Here is a 23559-nt window from a genome sequence, read left to right on the forward strand (position 1 = left end):
AACACTGTCACCTCCCAGTTTCTGAGGGCCAGGAGATGGAGGAACAGTTTAGCCAGGTGGCCCTGTTCAGGGTCTTCACGGAGATCGCAGTCAAGCTGTCTGCAGGGTGGCAATTACGTGACACTGAGTCATATGTGTGTGGGCTTGTATCAGCTGCTGGAGTTCCCTTAAGATGGGGAAGTAGCTTTTCCCAGGGCAAGCAATGTGGGGGGAGGAGAGGGGAGGAGGGAGAAAATGACAAGGAAAGGAAGTTCCGCCTTTTACTGTCTAATATTGCAAGTAGTTTTTAGCTCTGCTGTATTTTTTCAACCTCACCCTGGTGTAACATGGATACAAGGACATAGATACACGAGGTGTTGGGGACTCTCTTGAAGGCTGGCTACTGCACACATGGGCAAATCAAAGCAAACATTGTTTCCATGAACTATAACCCTTATTTCACCGGGTTAAGAAATGACAAGTTTGTACAATAACATCTATCAGTATATTAGGATGGGGGTCATTTGTATTTTATCATTTTTGAAAAGGGTATGAAACCTAACAGCTAGTATAGCTTTTGACTTAAGGATGTTCGAGCCTGCTAAATAGTAAGTCTGTTCAAGCTGCTGTAACAGAATAGCATAGACTGGGAAGCTTATAAAGAGCAATGGTGTGTTTCTCACAGCTCTTGGCCTGGGAAGTCCAAGATCAGAGTGCAGGCAGATTTAGTGTCTGATGAGGGCTGGATTCTTGGTTCATAGACAGATAGCTGCCTCAGTGTCCTCAAGGGCTGAAAAGAGGAGGAAGCTTTCTGGGGTCTCTTACAAGGGCACTAACCCCATTCCCAGGGGCACCCCCTTCTGATCTAATCATCTCCCAAAGGCTCTGCTTCCTAAAGCATCACATTGAGGGTTAAATTTCAGCACATGAATTTTGGGGGATGTAAACTCTTAGCCTATAGCAAGTGCACATAGAATTCAATGACTAAGATTAGAAATGACTCGTGTACATTCTCAACCACTAGGGGGAGAAAGTAGCTAAGAAAAAAAGTTACTCTCACCCTGAAAAGTATTAAGTGAGGTGTGATGCTGTGGTAATCGTCACACGGTAAATATGAACGTCAAACCAGCACACTTCTTAAAAAATTTTTTTTTGTGTGTGTAGAAGAACTTGGTATATGCCCATGCCAGAGGTTCACAGGTGAGATAGGGTGGGGAGCAGAACAGGCAGATCTACTGAAACACACTGCTGAGGGGAGCAGCGGGTGAGACAGGAGAGGTCTGCTGTGCCTTGTGGGTCACCTCCAGGGCCAGGGATCGAACTCAGGCCATTGCAGTGATAACATTGAGACATAACGCCTAGGCTACCAGGAGGCCCCTACTTAAGATACTTGTTTATGTGTATTTAACTCGATAATGTGCTTTAGTATATGTATTTTTGTGTGTAAACAATTTAATCTAAAACTTAAAAGAAATACAAATATTAAATGAGAGAGCATTGAAAGCAATTTTCCTGCCTTTGATAATTGCTTCTTGAATTGACTTCTGGAGTCAGAGGAAGAAGCTGTCTGACCTCTGGTGGCTGAATGGTGAAGGGCAGTGGGGAGCTGCTTGGTAGGGCCTTAGAGCCGGGAAAGTGAGCGGGTGTGATCTTAGAGCCGCCTGGCTCTAAGATCTTAGACCCACTGGCTCAGGGGTCAGGCCGCCCACCGCTCCCCTCACCAGAAAAAGAGGAAACAGCCGTGGGGGTTCCTAGTTCCTAGTTCTGCTGTCTTTTCCTTTCTGGCTCTTTACCATTTTCCTTTCTGCCCAGGAATGCAGAGCGTAAGTGGGAGGCGCCGCTTGGAGCTGCCTCTGCTCCATCCACATGGCCCATCCTGGGGCCCTGGACCCCACAGGCCAGGGACGGGATGAGATTTTGAGCCAAAACCTCAGGCATCCTTTGGAGACATCCAGTGCTGACATGCAGAGAGCCAGTCCCTGGGCTTGTTTGTTTGTTCAACCGTCTGATCTGGAGAATTGTGGTCTAAAGATGGCGCTTACACTTCACGGGGGAGAGTGTGCGAAGCTGCTTGGGGGAGAGCTGTCAGTGTTCCAGGCTTCACGTAGAGTCTAGGAGACAGCAAGACATCGCCCCACCCCGCTGGTCAGACTGGGGGACACTGATTTACCCGGCCCATTTAATCTGATACAGAGAGCTTCCATCAGTGAGTGTTGGCTGTGGGAACCAGACTAGGAAGTCACAGACTAGTTCCTAGTTATTAATGAATTGGCGCTCAGTGTGGCCCGGAGCAGACACAGGTGGGGACATCTCTAAAGCTCAGGAGGCTTTCTGGCTTTGGGGCCAGAGGAGTTCCTAAGTTGGCGTAGGGGTTAGGCCCTGCTGCTCACTGGCTTGAGATCATTTAACCTCACCAAGCTTTAGCTTTTCCACCTGCAAAAATGGGTGCACGAACTCTCTTAATTCAGTCATATTTGTTGAATTCATGCGTGGAGCTGGCTGAATCAGGCTGCAGGTCTGTGAGTGCTAGTTGCTTTGGTAGTTTGAGCGCTCAGCCCATGGAGAGAACTGAGGGGAGGCCTGGAACTTCAGCTGCGCCCTGCTGAGACTGAGGGCAGAGTGTGGCGTCTCCATACAGACAATCACGCTTTCCCCTCTGTCCCTAGACGCCATGGAGGTGGTGCTGATGGTTCTGTGCAGCTTGCTGGCCCCAGTGGTCCTGGTCGGTGGTGAGTATCCCTCTAGAACCTGGCTGGGACCAGATGCATCTGGGACCCTTTCTGGTAGAAGGGTCTGCTCCTTCTTTTGGCATACTAGATATGGGGGCTCTCTTAGATTCTTCATGTCCTGGAAGGTGGCAGATGTACACAGGCCAGTCTGGGAGTAGTCTACACACCTCCCCCTTCCAGGCTCCAGCAAGGTCTACTTTTATTTATTTATCTAAAATATTATTTTTAATTAAATTATTTTTTGTTTTAGAGGCATAGGTCCACACTTCTCCAAATATATGTTATCACATGACTGAAGCACCCCTAATCCTCCACCACAGTCCACTGGGCCCCCTCCTTCCTCCTACCCTGCTCTGCTGGTAACCTCATTTCTGCAGTCAGATTTCAAGGGTTTGGTTGGGTTGATTGTGCTTGTTCATTTGCCTTCTATATTTTGTTATATTCCACATGAGTGAGATCATTTTCTGATTTATTCCAGTAGCACAGTCCTTTCCAGTTCCATATGTCATAAACATCAGGATCACAGGATCTTTTTTCACAGCCGAATAGTATTTCACATGCATCTACACCACGTCTTCTTTATCCACGCCTCCAATATTACACACTTTGCCTGTTTCACTAGGGTCTGCCTGTAAGGCCTCAATCCCTCCAGACCCCTGTAGACTTTTGGCCTGAACCTTGGAAACCAGACAAGTGCATCAGTCCCTGGACTCTGGCCTCTTGCAAGTCCTGTGCCCCAACTTGTTCTCAGTTGCCCCATCTGTAACAAGAGGATAATAGACCCTGCCTTGTGGGGTTGACACAGGAATAAGAGGCAAAAGTGCAGATGTTCTGTGAATGCAGAATCCCCCTGGGGCTCTGAGCTGTACCCGCCTTCGATCCTCAGGCTGACCCTAGCGGGCAGGCCCACCTTCTCTGCTTCTCCGGGTGTCTCTTTAATGAACCCGGCTACCCAGGAGCCCCTGTGTGGGGAGGGAAGCCTGTGAGGCAGGTAAGGTATTCGGGGGCCAGCGTGGTGCTCCCATCCTTCTGACCCTACTTGCTTTTTGCAGCAGCTGAGCAGGAGAAAGAAAAGGACCCATTTCATTATGGTGAGTGCTTGCGTGACTCTGGCTGGGGAGGCAGGCGGGTGCGCTGGCTCTGGCCCTTCCCTCTCTCACCCTTGTTTCTTCGACAGACTACCAGACCCTGAGAATCGGGGGATTGGTGTTTGCTGTGGTCCTCTTCTTGGTGGGGATCCTCCTTATCCTAAGTAAGCTTGTTTCTTTGTTTCACTGCAGTGCCATGGAGAATGTGTTTTCTGTCCCAGGGTAGTTGAAGACTATCTCCATCATCTCCAAGACTTAATACAGTGCTGTGTGTGTAGTTAGTGCTCAGTAATCTGACAGCTAATCACGAACAGAATAAGTGTGTGGTGTAAACACGGACCAAAAGGGCAGTGTGGCCACCTGGTGCTGCATCCCGTAGGGCGGGCATGGGAGTCCCTAGAGATGGAGACAGGCTGTCCTTAGGTGCTCCCTAGGTCTGGTCTGCATGGAGCCTCCACCATCAAGCCAGCTGTGGTGTAGACATCCAAGCTGCTGAGTTTGAACCTTGGTCTCAGGGGAGCCCTGTTCCAACCTGGTGTGGCTGTGAAGAGCTGTGGGTGCATGCATGCTCAGGGTGGGTGGAGGGGGCTTTTGTGGTCCCATAGTCTGCACAGACTCACAGGGCAGCCCTGCTGTGTCCAAGTTGGGTGCATGACCTTGAACTCAAGCCCAGAGCAAGACCTCAAACGATTTCTGTGCCTTTCAGGTCGAAGATGCAAGTGCAATTTCAATCAGAAGCCCCGGTAAGGATGCCATGGCTGGGGACATCTGGGGTGACACTAGGAGGGAACCAGGAGGGGAACCCCTCTGTGTGTGACCCCAAATGAGTGTTCTCTTGGGTTTTTGTATGTTGGGAGCAAGCTAGAAGCTTTGAAGGTGGCCAGGCAGACTTTGGGGCGAAGCGAGGGGTCTGAACATGGAGGGCTAGCTCATTCTTTTTTCTTCTGATGTGTCTGGGGGTGAGGAATGGGAAAAAAGGTGTGGAAGGGTCTTGTCTGGAGGTCCTGGAGACAGCCGGGCTGGGGAAAGGGAAGCAGGGTGGGGGACTCAGGGTCTTTCTGCAGATGCGTGAGCCATCCCTGCCTCTGCCCGCCCTGGGATTTTGAGCTGCATAGACGTTTGCGTTGCCTTTCCACCCACATAAAGGGCACACCCCGCTAGTCTACTGCAGTAACTCAGTTAGTTCTGAACCTCAGGAATCCAGTCTGGGGCAGGACCAAACCCAAGCTCCAGCCGGCCGAGGCCCTCTTAGATCTCCTAGGGGATCACGCTGACCGGTGCCAGGGAGACCTGGTCTCTGCAGAGCCGACTCTGCCTCCTGCCCCCAGGTGGCCCAGATGACAGTGGAGACTGATGAGGCAGCCTGCCGCAGCAGGGAGTGTGGCTAGGCTCTCTGGGTGGGCCTGAGGGCTCTGACCGGCTTGCCTCTCTTCTTGCAGGGCCCCCGGGGATGAGGAGGCCCAGGTGGAAAACCTCATCACTGCCAATGGTACCTGTCGTGACCGCCTGCCCAGGTGGAGGGATGGGAATGAGCAAGCGGCCCACCTGGCTCAGGGAGGGGTGCTTACTAGATGCTCTGCCCCTCACCCCGAGCTGCTGACATACTCCAGACTGCCAGGAGAGGGGTGTCCAGGGCCCCTGTGATGTGCTGCCCCCTCACCTCCACCATGCAGGCCTGACAACTGCTGTGTGCTGGTCACCACACCCTGGTCTGCATAGTGTGCACAGCTCCGCGGAGTGGGAGTGCTCGCTGTGTGTACCAGCGAGGGGCTCGGAAAAGTGGAGGTGCCTGCCAAGTTCCTAAGACCTGGAGGTCACTTGCATCCGAGCCTGTCTGGCTTGACCCCCTTTGCTATTTGGGGACAGGCGCTCTGAATCAGGCATAAGCTGCAGAGGGTGGTCCCCGAGTTGAAGGGTTCATGACTATAATCCTTTCTGGTTTCTTTCCAGCAACGGAGCCCCAGAAAGCAGAGAACTGAGGTGCAGCCCTCAGGTGGGAAGGTAGGAGGCTGCGGGTCTTCCTCTGTTCTCACTGGGGTCTGGCGGAGGTTGCTGCGGAGAATGTGCAGTAGCTTTTCTTACAAGCCGTGTGTACAAGTGGATGATGAGACAGACCCCAATACCCATCTGAGTGTACCTCGTAAGCATGCAGTAAGCAGCTGGAAATGGGGCTCCCATCAGAAAGGGCGAGTTAACAGGGTATCACCTTGACTGTGTGTGGGCTCAATTTAGGAGAAACAGTGAAATACTCCCAGGTTAGAAGCAGAAAGAAAGTGGTTTCCTCTGATGATACAGAAAGTACCGGGGGCCACTTTTCAAATAAATTAACCATTTGGTATGAAACTTTCTAGTCTTATGCAAAGGTGGGGAGGATATTAACAGTTCTCTTACCCCCATCACTGTTATCAGGTCCCGGTATCTGAGGGAACTGACTGTACTGTCTGTTTTTATTGTTCATTGTAAGGAGACAGGAAATCAGTGACTGTTCAGGACTTTACAGTCTTCAGAGGGCTTACCCCGTTCTGGGCACCCCCCATAAACTCACTCTAATCTGCCACACGCAGGCCAGGCCCTGTTTGGCCCCATTTTATAGGTGAGGAAACGGAGGCCAGTGACTGGTAGTAGGTTCAGGATGGAACTTGAACTTGGGGCTTGATAGTTCACTGCCATTTCACTGCACCTGTCTGCCCCGGTGTGACAAACTCTGGCTAGATTGGGGGGTGGGGGGGGTCAGTTTGCTGTCAGCTCATTTCTGCCCCTTTTCTCATACAAACAGGCATAAGACACAGGTAAAACTGTATCCTAAATTGTAAGTTAAGAGATTTCTGGCTGTGAAACCTTCACTGTGGTGGTCATCACACAGTCCACTTATGTAGCATTCTAGTTACTTCCTGGGGTCTTTCCTAGGTCTCAGGACTGTCAGCAACTGCTAGGGGTACTAGGGTACAGAGGGGACCTCCCTTAGCCCACCTGGGTCTTTTAAGGCTGAATGGATGGACAAATTAACATGAAAAGGTCAACACCGAATAACACATGGGGAATTGACATGGTTGTGGGTCCTAAGGAATAATGTGTTTTAGGACCTGGGGCATCACACAGAGAGGGGGGTTTACGGGACACAGAGGGGTCCCTCATCCAGGACATGTTCCCTGATAAACCTACAACTGGCTGAGACCCCTCCTCCAAACTAAATCCTCTAGGTCATAAAGTGGGTGCAGCTTCTCTGGTTACGAAAGGGGCAGAGGACATGTTAACTTCTGCTTCTGCTAGGTGAGGGCGGAGGCCTTAGGCAGGACTGAATCGTCTCCTGGTCTTCAGGATTTCATTGCTCTTTCCTAGCTCAATACTCTACAGGCCAATGTGGGGCATCTTGGGGAGACCAGTTCTGAGAATATTGGGGTGATCTGGTTTTCAGCAGAAACCCAGCCTGGGTCTAACCACTCCCCCCCCAAGACCATGCTCCCAGGAATCACTCTGTCCATTCCCTCGTGCCAGGCTCGGCCTCCTTGCTGACCAGGGCCCTGCCATGTGGTGTGGGTCTGCCCCTGTGGGCGGGGGCTGTGCTAGTGCTGGGACACAGAGCTGGGCACATGCGTGGAAGGAGCCCAAGTTGGGTTTTAATTTAATTTCTCTCCCTCCTCAGCCTCCGGAACCTGAAGGCAGCTGCTTGAAACTTTAGATGCAAATGCTGATGCTTAAGAAAACTGGCCACTTCAGCACAGGTCTTTCCCCGGGAGAAGCCAAGAACTTGTGTATCCCCCTCCTCCTCCCCAGCCCCCCAACACCAGTCCTCAACTCAGTGATGCAAGTACCACCCGCCCCCGCAGCCTGAGGTCTCGTCCCCCTCCTGTGACGTGTCTGTGTGGTGACTGTGGTCTTTGTGGCTGCTCGTCTGTGCATCATGTGTGTTAGTGAGCCTGGGCCCCCTTTTCTGGGCAGGAGCTGGGCCACCAGGCCAGCAGCTTCTCCCTGCTCCCCCACAGCCCTCCATCACCTCCTGCTTCTGGGACTCTGCTTTATCCCTGGGGAGCAATCCCTTCTCTTGATTTAGGGGCGAGGGTTAAGACAGGGGCTCCTGGGAGTCTCCAGGCATTCTGGGACTTGGGAAGGTTTACATCTCCTTCGTGATCCGTCTTCAGGGTCCCACTTTACCCCTTCAAAGAACCTCGCTTCCATAGTTCACCCCAACCCAAGCCAGCTCTGAGGGCCTGCTAGCAGTTGGAAATTCACGACAGGGTCCTGGTGAGCCCAGCTTTGCCCCCCGGGGGGCTGTGCCCCTAGAGGGCCATTTTTTTCTCCTGGGGCCATCCGCCATGGAGTCCCCAGCTGCCTGCCCTGTGGCAGAGTGGCCAGGGATTCCAGGCCCGGGCCATCCACTCTGCCCCGGGGAATGTGCCCCTGGCATATCTTCGCAGCAATAAGCCCATGGGCTCTGGAACCCCGTCCCGCACCCCACCTTCCCCGTCCCAGACTCCAGGCCCTGATGTGGGTCTCTGGCAGGTCTCTGTAGAGGGCTCCATCCTGTGAGGGCAGCGCCCTGGGGGCCAGCAGGAGGAGCAGGGGCTTCTCTGTGCCCACGTCCCCTGGTCAGGTGGCGTGATGACGCCAGCACCCTTTGCCCGGCCTGCCACTGTCAGAGGCAGGTGCGGTGACCGTGCTGCGAGTGACCAGCGAGAGGGTAACGGCCACGAAGAGGGAAACTCAGCCAGACCCTGCTCCCTGCTGCCCATTGTGTTCTTGTGGAAACTAGCCACACCGTGCCGCTGTGACCGGGACCGCGTTCTCTGTGCTGTGATCTGTGTCCTCCTAACGACAACAAAAAGGAATAAAACACCATTGTTTCCTAGTGGCTCTGCGGTGCTTTCCTGCTTGTAGAAGAACTTGAGTATTTGTAGAGCCAGAGGGACTCTGTCCTTGCTCAGAGGGAGGACGCTGGGGCAGGGCCGGCAGCTTGAACACCTTGCTCTTCCCCTGCTTCTCCCCCATTTCCCTCCTCACCTCCTTTTCCTACCCCCCACTCCCTTCCAGGCCAGGGGCCCAGGCTCCACCCCACCCAGGTCCTTCCTTGGGCTTGTCCTGCAGATAAGGGAGTCACAGTGGCCAGGAACGCAAGGGTCTAACCGTCCCTTTGATCGGAATTGACGGGTCTGCACTATCATCCAAGCCTCTATCTTTATCTTGCCCCCTCCTCAGTGAAGCCTTCCCAGGCTGCAGGTAGGACGAGTCCTCTTTGGTGCTCGATTCTCATGGTGCCTGCCTTAAGCGTCACACGTGATGCTGTAGCCCTTAGATCAAAATAGGCCTCTGCTGGGTGTATGACCAGCTGCGAGCCAGCTGTGGTGACACAAAAGAAGGGCCCAGGGGCTGGGGCCACCTGGACTGTCCTCCCAGAGCGGCTACCCGTTTCATGTTTAGAAGTTCTGTTGTCCAAACAAACACAGCTGCTAGCCAATTCCCTCTGAGTGGCCCCTGTGGGGCCGCACCTCTGTGCGTTTGGTGTTTCTCTATCATGGACCCTTTCAGAGGACAAGGATGCTGGCTTGTCCAGCCGAAGAATGCTGGGGCTATCCCAGGGTCTCAGGAAATCTTCAGTGTCTGCCAATTGTTTGGAGTTGTGGTATCGCCAGCCTGGGTCTTGAGGCGGGTCAGCTGGACATCTGTCCAGGAGGACATACGGGGTGCCTGCCCTGCCTCTGCCCCTCAGACCCCCAGGTCTTTGCGAAACCTGAGGCTGGTAGTGGAGCCCGAGCTCAATATTGCCAGCCCGGAGGTCGCGGTGGCTAAAACTCCCTGGCGCGCTTGTGCCTTGTGAAGGAGCTGATGGCCGCCCGTGGCTCACTCCTCCAGACCAGTTCACGGCCTGCTGCATTCGGAGCACGGTCAGATGACGCTCTCAGAGGATCCCAGCACACAAGAGATTGTGAGTCGCTCCCCACTTGCATCACTAAAAACAAACATGAAACTAGAGCATAAGTACAAGAGGTCCAAAAATTTCTGAGTTGACGCCTAACTAATTATGTCCATGCTAGAGAAGGGTGGTTCTCTTCTCCAGCATATGGATGACAGCTACCCTCTCTTTGTGAGTGAGGCTTTAAGCACCCCTCTTTTTTCTCCTGGTAATTGGGGCTACCTCCGAGGCAGGTAGGGTAAGCACACTTGATCAGCTTGTGGCTGCCCTGGGGCCACAGCACAGGGGCAGGGTGCGGTGTTGGGGAGGAACAGGGCTGAGCCCCACTGTCCCTGTCTGAGTCTCACTGCATTACACGTGGCCTGGCCTCTGTCTCCAGCAGCAGGCTGTCTCCCCAGGCGGAGGGGAGCGTCACCAGCCAGTGAGATCACATCTGGCTGTCCGTTGAGGACAGAAACCAACTGACTGCCCTGAGGAAGGACTTGTGTGGGAGGTGAGTGGTCTGGAAGGTTGACACAGAAAGAGGAGTCAGAGGAAGTGGTGATCAAATAACGACAGTAACAGTAATCAGAATAGCCACACTGGTCATAGTAATAATCAGAAGCAGCGAACAGATATTGACTGCCTGTGTCTGAATGCTGGCCCAAACGTCACAAGTCACAATGCTGAGAACTAACCCCCTTTCATGGCTCCCCCTCTTTACAGATGAGGAAACTGATGCTTGGTGAGACTTGCCTGAGTTTGGCCACTGATGGCACAGCCAAGGTCCAGCCCAGGCCCATCAGCTCCAGGCTAATAGTGAGTGCTGCTGAGGGCAAGCTTAGTGCCCATGAGGTGTGTGTGAGAGGGAGGCAGGACAGCTTTCTGGGAGGGGGACCTTAGTTTCCACAGCGTGAGGATACCAAGCAGGAGCAAGCTCCCCCTCACTGGAAGTGTGCAAACCGAGGGAAGTGACCTCAGCTGGAGCGGGGTCCCCTAGACAGATGGACCCTGAGACTCTCCCCAGGACGTCCTGAGGGTCCAGGCCCAAACGGAGCACCGCCCCACCCCCTGCCAGGATGAGCCCACTTGTCCCTCTGGTCTAGTGCTGCAGGGTCAGGGAATCCAGCAATCCAGGCATGGACTGCTGCTTAACACGGTGCCTCCCTCCCAGATGGCAGGGCCCTGTCTGTGTCCAGCCGCCTCCAGCCCCGTGACTGGTGTTTGCGATTTGTTTGAAGGTTGAAGGAAAGTTGCGGTACCATTTCCCAGAATGGAGTGCCTAGTCACCTGGTTTCGCGGCAGGTGACCTCAGGTGTCCTGTCACCCCCCAGTTTCTCCAATCCCCTCCCTCCCCACCCATAAATTCCACTCCAGAGATTTCCAGCTCTATTTGCATGGAGGTGTTTGTGTTACTTAACACCACATAAAAATAGGTCGTTGCCTTCTGGGCCCCCAGGCTGTGGCTCTCCCCACCACGCTGGGATTTTTTTTTGCAGGTTGTGGATTGGAACCTGCCAAGTTGTTCTTGGAAGAGAGTCAGCGGCAGTGTACAGGCAGCTGGGAGGGTGAGAGAGGGAGAGACCAGCTGAAGCACACCCCAAGGTCACTGGGCCCCTTCTCCCCTTGCGCTGGGGAGGGGCCCTGTGCTGGGTGGCTGGGCACAGCCAGGTGGGAAAGCTGTCCAGCTCCGTCTGGTTCAGCCCACCTTGTCCCTGGCTGCTCTGCCTTAGCCTGGGCCCAGAGCGAGGGCGGTGTCCAGTAAGAGCAGTCAGCTGTGTTTGCCTGAAACAGGGGAGGAGCTTTCAAAATACCTGTCTCCAGGCCACAAAGAGGAAGAATGGCCCTCTCTCCCCATTAGAGTGATTCATTGCTGTCACCGCTGAACCCCAGGGGGGCAGAATCAGCCAGCCTAAGCTCACCGGCTGTTGCTCTATGGAGCAGCTCTGGCCCCACGCCTCGTTGCACAATAGTGGAGCACAAACAGGTGATGCTGTGATCCGATGTCTTGAGGGACTTGGGGGCCAAGGGGCTGCTGGGGGGCCACACCATCCAGAGGAGGGGGGTTCCTGCCTCCCGGCAGGCTTGGAGGTGGCCTGGTGGAATAGGAGGCAAGACTGTTCCCCATGTGCCCTGTTCTCTCAGGCTGGGAGAGCCCCGGGTCTCTGTTCTGCAAAATGAAGGCCTTCCCAGCCCGGGTAACCTGGGCCCACAGGCAACCTGAGGAAAGCCAGTTAAGCCTCGGTTTCCTCAGCTGTACAATGGGTCCATTCATACCTTTCCTGTCATCTCACAGGGTCCAAGTGATAAATGGGCATAAGACACTTTGCTCCTACATGAAGATACTTTGTTACCAATGTCTGTATCACTCTTTCCTTCTGTCCTTTCTTTGAGAGCGGCCCCCCTTTCTGTCAGACTTGGTTCAAGTTCCGAGTGGCCCATCTACTCCGGAAGTTTCCTCCTCTGCTTGGCTGAGTTTTGGGGAGAAATAAAGCTGCTCAAAGAGGATTCGGATTTATGAGAACCAGGACGTGGATGGCATGGTTATTGAAGGAGGAGGACCAGGCCCCGTGTCACTGGGAACAGACTTCACGACCCCATCCTCACAGAGACCAGCAGAGACTCAGCGGTCTGAAACAGATGGGAAAGAGGGCTAAAAAGCCAGCATCACGTGGGCCACGGTGGTGGAATCCAGAAGGCCTCAGAGGAAAGGAGAAGTAGACATGGGTGGGCTTCCTGGAGGCCACCCTGGAGGTGGAGACTCAAGCCGCTTTTTTGGTGATAAGCAGGAGTATGATTGCCGGGTAGGACTGGGCAGCTGCAGAGAAGGTCTGTCCGAGCCCAGACCTGAGCTCCCAGGAAAGTCAAGAATTCACTGCTCTCCAGGCTGTGCCCTGGTAGGGGAGGGGTGGGTCACACGAGTTTGTCCTTGTCACAGCTGTAGAAATGAGGACGTCCCCTCCTGACCTTGACAGAGTACATCGCCCTCTGGCAGGCTCCCAGGACCTGTGTGCCCCAGGTCTCTGGCCGTCTTGAAGCCAACACTTAAGGAATGGACCCTCCTGGGTCCACCTCCTCCCAGCCCTGCCTTATAAGACCCCAGTGACCCTGGTGTCTGCAGCCACAGCAGGAGACAGTGTTCCTGGGGGTTCGGGACCTCTAGACAGCACAGATGGGGCCTGGGAACTGCCAAGAGGCCACGCACGCCAGGTACCCGAGGACCCACCTGAGCTGGCAATCAGGGCTTTCTAGGGGCTTCTGGCTTCTTTGCAGCTGTGAGTCAAGACCAGGAGGATTGGCCAGGGGCTCTGACATGACCCCTCACTCCTGGGGCTGGTGGGGCTGGAGAATCCCACCTTTGGAAGGCTGGTGGTGAGGGGATTTGTGGCACTGCTGGCTCAGAGCTCAGCTGATGGCCTGTCCCCTACCCCACCAAGCAGCAGTGACCACCCAGACGCTGCCCTGAGACTTAAGCCAGGAGACAAATGGAGGGTGGCTTGGGGGGACGGGAGTCTGCAGCATGCCGCCAGGGGACGGAGTATGCTGGGTGTGAGGTGCTGCAAGGGGGCTGCAGGAGCTGGAGCTACCTTTCCACATCTTTCAAAACCCTCTTGGTTTCTGGGTCTCAGGGCAACAGCTGAGCATGGCCCCTCTGTGGCTCGAACCTGAAGTCAGACAAAGGGAAGGGTGTGAGGATCTTGCCTGCCCTGTGGCCTTTTGGGATGTCAGGGGAGCGCTCTCAGCCCTGCGCCCCCTGCTTCAGCAAAGACCGGCCTGGCGGCCTGGAGGAGTAGGGCCTGACCCAGCAGGGAGCAGCCAGGCTCTCTGAATGTCCAGGAGGGACAGGGAGGTTCGGGGTGCTGAGTGGGGGTTGGCGGGCAGAAACCATGTCGGGAACCAGGGCAGGGAGGTGCTCTGGGAGCCTGCTTTAGGAGGACCCCGATGGGGCAGGGATGGCGGTGAGTGTCCTTGTTCCACGGAAGGCCGGGGTGGCTCTTGTCCTTCACTGAGGACAACGAAGTGGGCTTTATTAGGATGACATTTGCAATGGTGCGTTACCTCTGTTCCTTCAACAGCCCTGCAAGGTAGGTGCTGCTTTCTTCCTGACCTCCATTTTACACAGGAGAAGGAAAGCCAGAGTGTGACCATCTCCAGGGTTACCCACCCCAGGGGCAGAGCCAGGGTCAAAGGGATTCCAGTGGGGAGTGATATGGGTGCAGAGATACGGGGAGAGTCTTTGGGTTTCCCCAGGGGGTTGATGTACAATGGGCTGAAGAAGCCTCCCTGGAGGGAAATAGGGGGTCTCTGAGAGAGCACCCCTTGTCCCCAAGGTCAGACCGGACCTGGTGGCCTCAGTCAGTTGGAATGGGGCAGAGTGATGGCGTCAAGTCTGAGTGAGGTGAGGGGACAGGATGCCTTCCACCATTGCCGGGCTTTCCTCGAGAGGACAAGAGGTCACATTCGTGACAGTTGTCACAGGGCTCTGGATGAAGTGTTGGGCAGGGAACAGAGGGGCAAGGGGGTCCGGTAGCCCCCAACAGGACTCTGGAGGACCTGTTGGCAGGGTGAGGGGTGCTCACCACTCGCTGTCTCTGGCTGACCAGGTCTTGCTACCTGTCAGGGGCCGGTGATTTCATGGGGACAGGCTGCATCAGGCAAGTGCTTGCCTCTGCCCTGCCACTGGCAAGAGAATTGTGCCCTTGGGACTCACCCACTTCACGAGAATAGGGGTCCACATGTGCCATCCAGAGGGCCAGGAGTGAACACAGCACACGGAAATCCTTGTGTCTTGCAGCTGAAAATTTAGTTGGTGCTGAGAACTCAGGTAAGGAAAATATATAAGTAAACTCTTCAGAGGGAAAAGGGCTGAGAAGCGCTCTGATAACTGCAGGGAGCAGTGAAAACTTAACCACCAGGAGAGGGCTTCTGCATCAGTGTATGAAGAAAGGCCTGAGCCACGTTAGCCCGGGGAGCTCCCTGGGGGAAGAAGCGCAAAGGCCCCGAGGCAGGCCTATGCCCGAGGGCTGGGGGACACTAGGAGACCACTGGACTGAGGCAAGGTCACAGAGGCCATCAGGCCCGGCGAGCAAGGGCCTCAGAGGGCAGGGAAGAGCTCTGGCTTATCCCCTGAGCCCTCAGAGATGAACACTTTGAAAAGAGGGGAGCTGGGTGGGGTGACCTGGGAGGTCTTCACAGTTAGTGCATGACACTGGGCTCTGTCTGGGCTTGAGATGCCTAGATCTCCACTTTTCTGTGCCCCTCCACCGCCTGATATTTTTAGGCCAAGTAACCTCTGAAGTCCCATCCTGAGACCTCCAAGTCCCCAGCTTGGAGAAGTTCCTGTCAGCTGCCCTGGGCTGGCTTATGGTTTCCTCTTGGGACTGTCACATGGCTTTGTCTGAGCAGCTGGCCATGGCCACGGCATGCCCCTAGCAGGCTGTGGGGAAAGGAGCCAGAGGCCTGGCAACAGCAGGGTGCTGAGGGGGTGGGGGCTGGGGGGCAGGACAGACCCCAGGCCAGCTAGATGACACCTCTCCAGGCCTCTTGGCTCGGTTTCCAGAGCTTCCAGCCCCAGGGGCGTCCCCCATGGCCCCCGGGGCCGGATGTGTTGCTAAGGAGGCAGAGAGTGGTGAGCTGTCGCTGTGGCCAGGCTGGCGGGCAGGGAGCCAGCAACAGCAGCTCCCAGACTCTGCTTGTGGGTTACTGTGTTGGGTGCCCGGTGCTGGCAGCCCAAAGGGGACCGTGTTCCAAGCCACACAGACTACTTGTCTCACCTTGCTCTGGGTGGCCGATGTAGGGGGCTGGGCCCTTGCCCGCTGCAGCCCCCACACCCGGCCTGCAACTTCAAGTGCTGTCTTCCGGCCATTCCCCGGGGAACCCGCAGCCATCCTCAGAGGCCTTATTAGGCGGCTGGTGTCTCCACTGGGGCCACTGAGGTGGGTCTGACATCACAGCCTGTGGCTAAGTCACTTGGGGCTAAGAGAGAGGGCCCCAGCTGAGGAAGGACAGGCCGCCATGGGAGCAGTCCCCCAGCAGCTCCCCTCCAGACCCCACCTGCTCCCCATCTGGGCTGACAGCTGGAAAGAGACAGGAGGCCTCAGCTCCGTTCTCAGGCCCCGGCCAGGCGCTGAGAAACATTCCCACCCCGCCAAGGGCATCCAAGTGCTGCCACCTCGCCCTGTGCTAGCTGCAGAGCGGCCCTGGGAACGGGGTTTCTCAGGACCAGGGAGGCCCGGATGGGCCGGAGGATGGAAGTTTGGCTGAGTAAAGGCTCAGGGGACCCTCGAGTGCCCGAGTGCCCAGGGACCTGGTAGGGAGCAGGGGCTTGGACTCTGCTGGCTCCTCGGTGGGGCCCCCGGGCTGCCGGCCTCTGCCTCGGGGAAGGCTGCTGTGGGGGCCGAGGACTGGCCGGCCTGGGCTTAGCTTCCCCTCCTCGGGTGCTGCTGGAGGCTGAGCATCTCCCCGCTCCCACGTGGAGCCGGGCCCCAGCCCCCCTGTGGCAGGCACGAGGTGAGGGCAACCTCGCCAGCCCCTCCTCCTCTTCTGGCTTTTGCTCTTGCTGCCCTGGCCGCTGGGCGTGGAGGGAGGAGAGCCACTCTTCCACCGGCTCCCAGGCACTGCGCTCACACCCTCCACTGCCTGCACGCTGCTCCCTCCGTCATGGACAGGTGGTACCCAGGTGAGCTCCTGAGCCCCATCCTCCTCCACAGGTGCGACTGAGTCTCTCAGCGCACCCACCTGCTCCCCAGAAGTGCTGGAAAAGGCAGGATTTCTAAACAAGGGCATCTCCTTTGTTGCCTGGACACGTGGGGCCTGTGCCCCAGGGGCTCCGAGCTGGTGGACGAGGAAGACCAGCTGCCCACGGCCCCCTTTCCTGCCCGGCTGCCCACTGACCAGGGCAGGAACGCTGGTGCCAGGCTGCTGGGGTCGATCTGCTTTTCCTGCCTCTTGTTACCTGCCTTCTGGCAAGTTCTTTAACTTCTCTGGGCCTCATTTTCTTCATTTATAAAATGGGTGTGATAGGGTCTTCTTTGCCTCATTCAAGGGTGACGATGGTTGAGTGCATTTTTGTAAAGTGCGTAGAGTTCAAAAATAGTTATCAACTTGCTTTTCCTACTGTCCCCCCCCCCCCCCAAGGCAATCTGTTTCTTTTTAAATTGTATTATTTTTTCATCAAGGTGATGTTAGTTTGCAACTCCTATGGAGTATAGGTTTAGGAGTCTAGGTTCACACCTCCTATTTCTGTTTTTGTCAGCCAGCCAGCCAGCCCCCAATCCATCCATCCAGCCCTCCACCTGTCTATATACCTGTCTATCCATCCATCCATACGTGTGTCTGTCTGTCTGTCTATCTCTCTATCCATCCATCCATCACCTATCCATCTACCAATCAAGTTTCTTCCCAATTTTATATCCCCTATTATTCCTGAAAGAATCCATGGTCTCTTATGAGCTAGCTAACATACCTTAAAATACTAAAAGGGTTTATGTGGGGGCCACAAGTGTCTTGTGGAGGATAGCAAGAATTTGGGGGGCAGTGTCCTGGAGACCTTGGATTTGTCACTGGGTGTTGTAGGACGTGCCTCTCCTTCCCTGTCCCCCACCTTCCAGGTCTGCCGGTGGGGGTCATAGCATTGCCGCTGCCGCCTCCATGGGTCAGTCAGGACACAGCTGTGTCAGTTTTTTTTACTGTGAAACAAGCCCATGTGGTGCTCATGGGGGTAGTGCCCACAGAGGCTGCTCTGTGATCTCCCCCCCACACCAGCTCTGTCCATCACTTGGCTCTGAAAGCAGAAAGGAGGGGGTGGGGGTCGCGGCTCCTGGTCCGCTGGGGCGTCAGTCCGGGCATGCTCATGACACTGGAGGGTGGCTGGTCTGTGTCCTGCAGCCAAGGGTCAAGATGAAGGCCAGTGCCGTGACTTCTGCAGTCAGCACAACCGGGCAGCACGTCACCGAGCGCAGGCCCTCTCAGCGTGCTCTCACTTCCTCCCCATGTCCTGGTTTGTCCAGTCACCAGACAGGGCCACGTGGTCAGTGTGTGGAGGGGCCAGCAGTGAACTCCGAGCCCGTGTCCTGCCGGATGGAGGCTCAGCCAGAGTCCTTCTCTCTGGAAAGACTGGCCACCTAGTGGGCACTGACCACTGGCTCGGCCCCTTGGCTTCTGCTGGCGCCCTGTCTGCAGGCCCATTTAACAGACTAGAACTGAACCAGGGTCTTGGGCCTCCATGCAGTGCCCAGCACAAGTCCCTGAGATGCAAATCCCAGTGGAGGGGGAGTGGCCTCGGAGGGGTGGGGGCTTCTGCAGTGGGGGGCCCGGCTGTCAGACTCCTCCTCACCCTCACCAGCATGTGACCTTGGGCCCGACCCTGACCTCAGACACCTTGGGCAATAAAGCACAAGGATAGAGCGGGAAGGTGCCTTCTGAATCAGAACAGGAAGGCCCAGGCCCTGAAGTAGCCTACGGGCAGGCAATGCAGGACACAGGCTGGGGGTCAGGGGGCCAGCACCCACAAAGAGAGGAAAATGCCTGAGGCAGCAGGTAGTGCTATGGGTCAGGGGTGGCTGGAGCCTCACTGGCCAGTGCTGCTGTGAGCTGCCAGAGGCCGCCTGGATGGGCGAAGAAGACAAGGAAGGAGCGGAGCCAGGGAGCAAGGGCAGGGGATGTGAGCATGGCTGGTGGGCCCGGGAGGGCCGTGAGGTCCAGGGATGTAGGCCAGGCCCCTGGGGACACCTCAGGGAAGCCGTGTGCCAGGTAAGGGCGTCTGCTGAATGGTGTTCACAGGTGAGCAGCCCCGGTGGAATACACTTGGCATGGAATAAATTTTGAAACTCCTCTTCCCTGCCTTGGGTTCTCGGGTTAGTGACAGACTACCACAGCCGAGCTTTCTAGTCTCTCTTTGGAAATTTCCTTTGGGAGGCTTTGGAACCCCGCTAAGTGGCCCCTGCCCACCCTGCACCTCCTCAGGCTGCAGCAGGAGCCCCTCCATCCACGCCAGGGCTTTTCTTGTGACCAGGGTAAATATTACCTGGCACTGTTAATGTTTAATGCCCCCACCTCATCCCTGACCACCCCAAGGCCAGGCACTCTCCCTGAAGCAGAGGCAGCGGGCAGAGGGCAGCAGAGACAAACCCACTGGGGAAATGGCAGGGCCGTTCAGGAGTGAAGGTGAGTGTGTGTGTGTGTGAGCCTAGGCCCCCTCTGGACGGGTGAGCTGGACCCCACTCTTCCCTCACCTGCCACCCCTGTGCCCCACCCTGGGCCAGCCTCCCTTCTGCTTTCAGGAGAAGATCCTGCCATAATTCCAAAGAAATACACCTGGGCCAGCAGGGCCTCGGTGCCAGGTAGGAGGTGGGTGGGGGTGAGGTTTCATCTTAGCTTTACTGGCACAAGCCTGTCTCGGTTCAATGGATCTTTCTGGACTATCTGAGCACAGAGCAGGAGGTGGTCAGAGGTCAAGAAACAGCTCCTTGGTCAGTCTTCTCAGAGTGGCTTTTCAGAGCCCCCAGAAGGCATCCTGTGATGGGGGTCAAGGGGCACCCTGGACCCTACAGGGGTTCCTTCCTTGGCCATGGTGGGTTTTGAGGCAGATGAAGTAGAAAGATGAAGGCTGGGTAAAGGAAAGACTCATTAAACCACTCGAGATGACGCGGTTTCCTGGTGTGTGAGTGGCCGAGTTATGGCTCTGACACTAACTCCCCGGGTCACCTGGGACAGGACCTGAGCCGAACCCGAGACGCCAACCTCGAAGGTCTGTATGGGCGCAGACACCTAGTCCCGGCCACACTTCCCACTGGCCTCTGGCCTTCCTGAGCAACCTGTACATCAGCCCCTGGCCCAGTACCAACCCGCCTGGCCTGGGAGTCTGCAACGTGGGGCAGTCAGACCCGCTGGGGCCTGTGGGTGCCCCCACCCCCCACGCCAGGGCAGAGTTGAACACAACCTGGAGGTGCCCACTCGCACATTCCTTCAGCCTCACATGGCCTCCTAGTGCCAAGAAGGGGCTCAGGCAGGACAGAAAAGAGGGTGGCCCTCAGCCATGGCAGAGGCACTCTGGCCAGGCTGCCCTCCAGTGGCCAGGGGCAATGTGCTCAGCTACCAGCCTGGAGGGCAGAGCCTGCGGGGCTGGGCACTGCCACGTTGGGGGCGGGGCGGGGGAAGCCACAGGGAACTGGATCAGGTGACTTCCCCTGGAAAGGTGTTTTTCCTTCTAACCTCTGAGAGTCAGTGAAGCTCAGTGGCCAATGCTTGGACACTTAGCTGTCTGTTGCCTGGGCTCGAGTCCCGGTTCTGTCCTTTATTAGCTGTGCAATTATTGGTGAATTACTTAACTTCCCTGGGCCACCATCTTCACAAGGATTCTGCTGGAATATGAATGCCTCATGGGGTTGTTAGGATGGTCAGATAATGTCTGCTTACTTTTAGCCTGGTGCATGGTGAACAATCTATATTAATGGTTCTGAAATTAATTGGCTTCCCCTGGAGGACAGTGACACAGGAGAGGAGGATCTAGAAACCCAGTTCAAGTTCTGGCTCCAACTTTCATTGGGACTTTGGAAGTCTCCAACTGGGTTCAGTTTCCTCCTGTTCAGTGAAAATTAAGGCTCCGTTCATTCAGCAAGTATTTGCTAAACACCCGTGTCATTGTTACAGGACAGCAAATCTGTGGCTTCAGGGGTGCCCCTCTCTCCCTGTCCTGTGACAGATCTTGCCATATAACAGTATCTGGAAAGCGGCTTAAGGAGCCCAGTGGGAGACGACTCTTGGCCTTTTCTTCCTGTGGTAGGCGCAAGGCCGCAGGGGCAGGAAAGAGGCACCTCTCTCCCCACGGGCGGCAGCCCAGGCAGCCTGGCCTCTGTTCTGGCTGCTAGGAGCTGGTCCGGGCCCACTGTGCCTGGAGCAGCGCCCTCTGCAGGGCACAGCCAGCTGTCCAGCCTCTCCCAGGAACCTCTTGGCACCAGCTCCCCTGTCCACTTGCACCCTTCGGGGTGCAGGGGTGGGAAGTGCTGGAGCGCCCCTCAACCCCCATCCGTGAGCCCTTCTGCCTCTGCTTCTCCCCAGGTGGCAGCCCCAAGGGGGATGTGGATCCATTCCACTATGGTAAGCCTGGGGGCCCCTCCTCCCCTCCCTTCCTGCCTCCCACTGCTCCCCAACCCCCACTGCCTACCAGTTTCTGGTTCCCAGCCTCTCCTGCCCCAGCCTGTGTGCTGTCTTCCCAGGCCCGCCTCCTCTCTTCTCCTCCCTCAGACTATGACACCATCCGCAAGGGGGGTCTGATCTTCGCAGGCCTGGCCTTCGTCCTGGGGCTTCTCATCATCCTCAGTGAGTGGGGCCCACCCGGTGATGGAAGTGAGGGTGCACATTTCTCCTCAAAGCCACTGAGCATGGTGGGGGTGAGCCCTTCGCCCCCAGGACAGACACTGGAAGGGAAAGAGAGCTGGCTCCCTCCTGCTCGGGGCAGCTAGGGTGTAAATGGGGGCGGGGCAAGCTTGGCACTGGCTGGAGGGAGAGAGCAGAGACTACAAACTGAGTCCTCAGGGAAGAAGGGGTGCCCTTGGAAGTACCCGGTGGACAAAACTAGCCCTCTTTCTCTCTTCAAGGCAAAAGTCTGCGCTGTGGGGGCAAGAAGCACCGGTAAGTCCCGACTGAGGAGGGGGACGTGGGCTGGAGACGGAGAGGCAGGCCAAGGATGTTGGTGTCTGAGGCCCATGAAGAGGGGGACCCCTCAGCTGACCACCTCCCCCAATGGCCTCTTATGTCTCTTTCCTTCCCCACCCCAGGCAAGTCGATGAGGACGAGCTGTGACAACAGGTTTGTCTGGGGGGTGCTCAGGCGAGGGGTCACCTGCAGAAAAACAGAAGGGGCTGGCCGGGAAGAAAGGCCGGTGGTGGGTCACGCGGCTTTTAAACACTGGCCCAGTGCCCAGCTCAGCAGATGCGGCAAGGGGAGGGGGTGGGAGGCTGCAGAGGAGCCCCAGAAAAAATGAGTGAGGAAGGGGTGCAGAACCCCCTCTCTGCCCCTCACAGCCCCAGCCCTGCCTTTGTCTTGCAGAATCCGCTGTGCCCACACCTGCACCTGGCCGGTTGGCAGAGGGAAGGGAAGCCTTCCCGGGCTGAGGCCTTGGGCCCCAGCACTCCCCGAACCCCAACTGAAGGAAGCCCCAGGTTCCATGTGACCCCTGGGTGGGCATGGCCCTCGCTCATGCTAATAAAGCCCATCAGCACGCTCCTGCCTAGGCTGCTTGCCTCCTCCGCTGCTCCCATAGCCCAGGCCTGCTCCTCCCAGCCGAGCGGGAGCCCAGGGCAGCCTGGTCTCTGTGTCTGGATTAGTTGCTCAGGGGCCTGTGCCTGTTAACACAGGTGCAGGACCATTACCTGTAGCCCCTCTCCCCTGAATTGCCAAGGGCCAGAGGACTCCGCCTGCTCTCCACAAGCCAGAGAGAAAGCCCAGGGTACAGCGTTCCCAGGGTCCCAGGTGCCAGGTCTGCTGGGTGCTGCTTGGGCACCTGGTGCTGCTGTCACAGCTGCCCACTGGTAGGGGCAGCGAGCCTGTCCTGGGCGGCCTGAGAGGGCGCTGTTGTGTGTGCTCTGCCTTTTCCCCAAGTGCACCGTGGTCTGGGGGTACCTGGTGTGGGCCTCAGCACACGCCTCCCCCACCCCGCTCCTGACCACCACTTCCCACTCTTGGGGCTCAGCTGTACCTACTGCCATCCTCCGGTGTGGGGCTGGCTTGGCTAGTCCCGGCCTGGGAGTGGGCAGTAAGGGGAGGCCCTGCCTGCTCTTTCTTTCAGTCCCATCCCGGCTGGCCCCTGTCCCAGCCAGCCCACCCAGGGCAACCTCAGCACTGGGGGCGGCTCTCCCCCAGTTCCCTGCTCCCCACTGTCTGCGTGCGGCCCCCTGGAGGCAGAGCAGCCCCCCTCTGGAAGGTGCTCCCCACTCCCTTCAATTCACGGGGCGGGATGGCGGCGTGTGGCGCCACCTAGTGGGCCCGAAGAATCCAGACAGCGCCCAGTTCACGGGTGTGAAAACCAACGGGCTTACCGGGGTTTCTCGTCCCCAGGTATGAAGGTATGAAGGTCCCCAGAGTAGGGCACCTTTCGGCTTGAGAATTAAGGTCTTTATCTTAAGCTATTGTCCCCAGTCCATGAAAATCGCCAGCCTTCACAGAATCCCTGAAGCTTGAGTATAGAATGTCCTTAGCCAACAGGTGATTCTCATTTTTCAGAGAAACCGAAGCCCGGAGAAAGACAGAGGCTTGTCCAGGGGCCAAGACCAGCCTGCGTGAGAGCTGGAGCTCCGCCCCAGGCTCCCACAGGCAGGGTTCTGCTCCCCACAGTGAGAGCGCAGGGGTGGGGCGGGGGTAGATCTGGCCACCATGGACTTGGGGGGAGCACGGGAAAGAGAGGACGTGGCCCAGGGACAACAGAGGACAGTGCCCGGCTGCTTACAATTCAGGACCAAGGTCTTTGTCACACCCTGTTCCCAGTGCGGGCTCACTGGTACAGAATCCAGCATTTTTGATGCAATGAAAAAGGACACACGTCTGGGCTGTCCATGATGGTGGGAGAAATGGACGGGGTGGGGCGGGAGGCGGCTTTTGGGCAGAGGTGGGCTCTGGAAGCTTCTTGGATGTAACCAAGCAAAACAGGCAGCCGGTGTTGCAGCCTGTGGTCCACCTGTGGAACAGCAAGGGGAGGGAAGTCATGTTTCTAGAATGTTCTATCCACAAGCCCCTGAGTGTGCTGGCTCAGAGGGGACTTCACTTCCCCTCTCTGGCCTGCTGCAAGCTCTCATTTCTTGTGAAACCCAAGGTTCATCAGGACCAAGGTTTCCACCCAGAGAACCTAGTGTGTATGAAAAATCCCAGACGCCCAGTTCAC

At 56.5% G+C, this 23559-nt stretch overlaps 1 protein-coding gene across 1 annotated transcript in view; it reads left to right on the forward strand.

The window, feature by feature from the left end:
* LOC101635921 (FXYD domain-containing ion transport regulator 6) overlaps positions 1–21889 on the forward strand; it is a 39563-nt gene extending 17674 nt beyond the window's left edge. Inside the window, exons 2-12 of the mRNA XM_004688833.2 lie at positions 2646–2708; positions 3761–3799; positions 3886–3960; positions 4503–4539; positions 5747–5789; positions 10198–10204; positions 20742–20780; positions 20928–21002; positions 21281–21314; positions 21461–21491; positions 21732–21889. Coding sequence (XP_004688890.1) covers positions 2651–2708; positions 3761–3799; positions 3886–3960; positions 4503–4539; positions 5747–5789; positions 10198–10204; positions 20742–20780; positions 20928–21002; positions 21281–21314; positions 21461–21485 — 432 coding nt within the window. The 5' untranslated portion in view covers positions 2646–2650 and the 3' untranslated portion in view covers positions 21486–21491; positions 21732–21889. The remainder of the gene's footprint in view (positions 1–2645; positions 2709–3760; positions 3800–3885; positions 3961–4502; positions 4540–5746; positions 5790–10197; positions 10205–20741; positions 20781–20927; positions 21003–21280; positions 21315–21460; positions 21492–21731) is intronic.
* The last annotated feature ends 1670 nt before the right edge of the window (positions 21890–23559 follow it).

The sequence above is a fragment of the Condylura cristata genome, unplaced genomic scaffold (assembly GCF_000260355.1).
Source record: "Condylura cristata isolate star-nosed mole 26May11 unplaced genomic scaffold, ConCri1.0 scaffold00025, whole genome shotgun sequence".
NCBI classification, from domain to species: domain Eukaryota; kingdom Metazoa; phylum Chordata; class Mammalia; order Eulipotyphla; family Talpidae; genus Condylura; species Condylura cristata.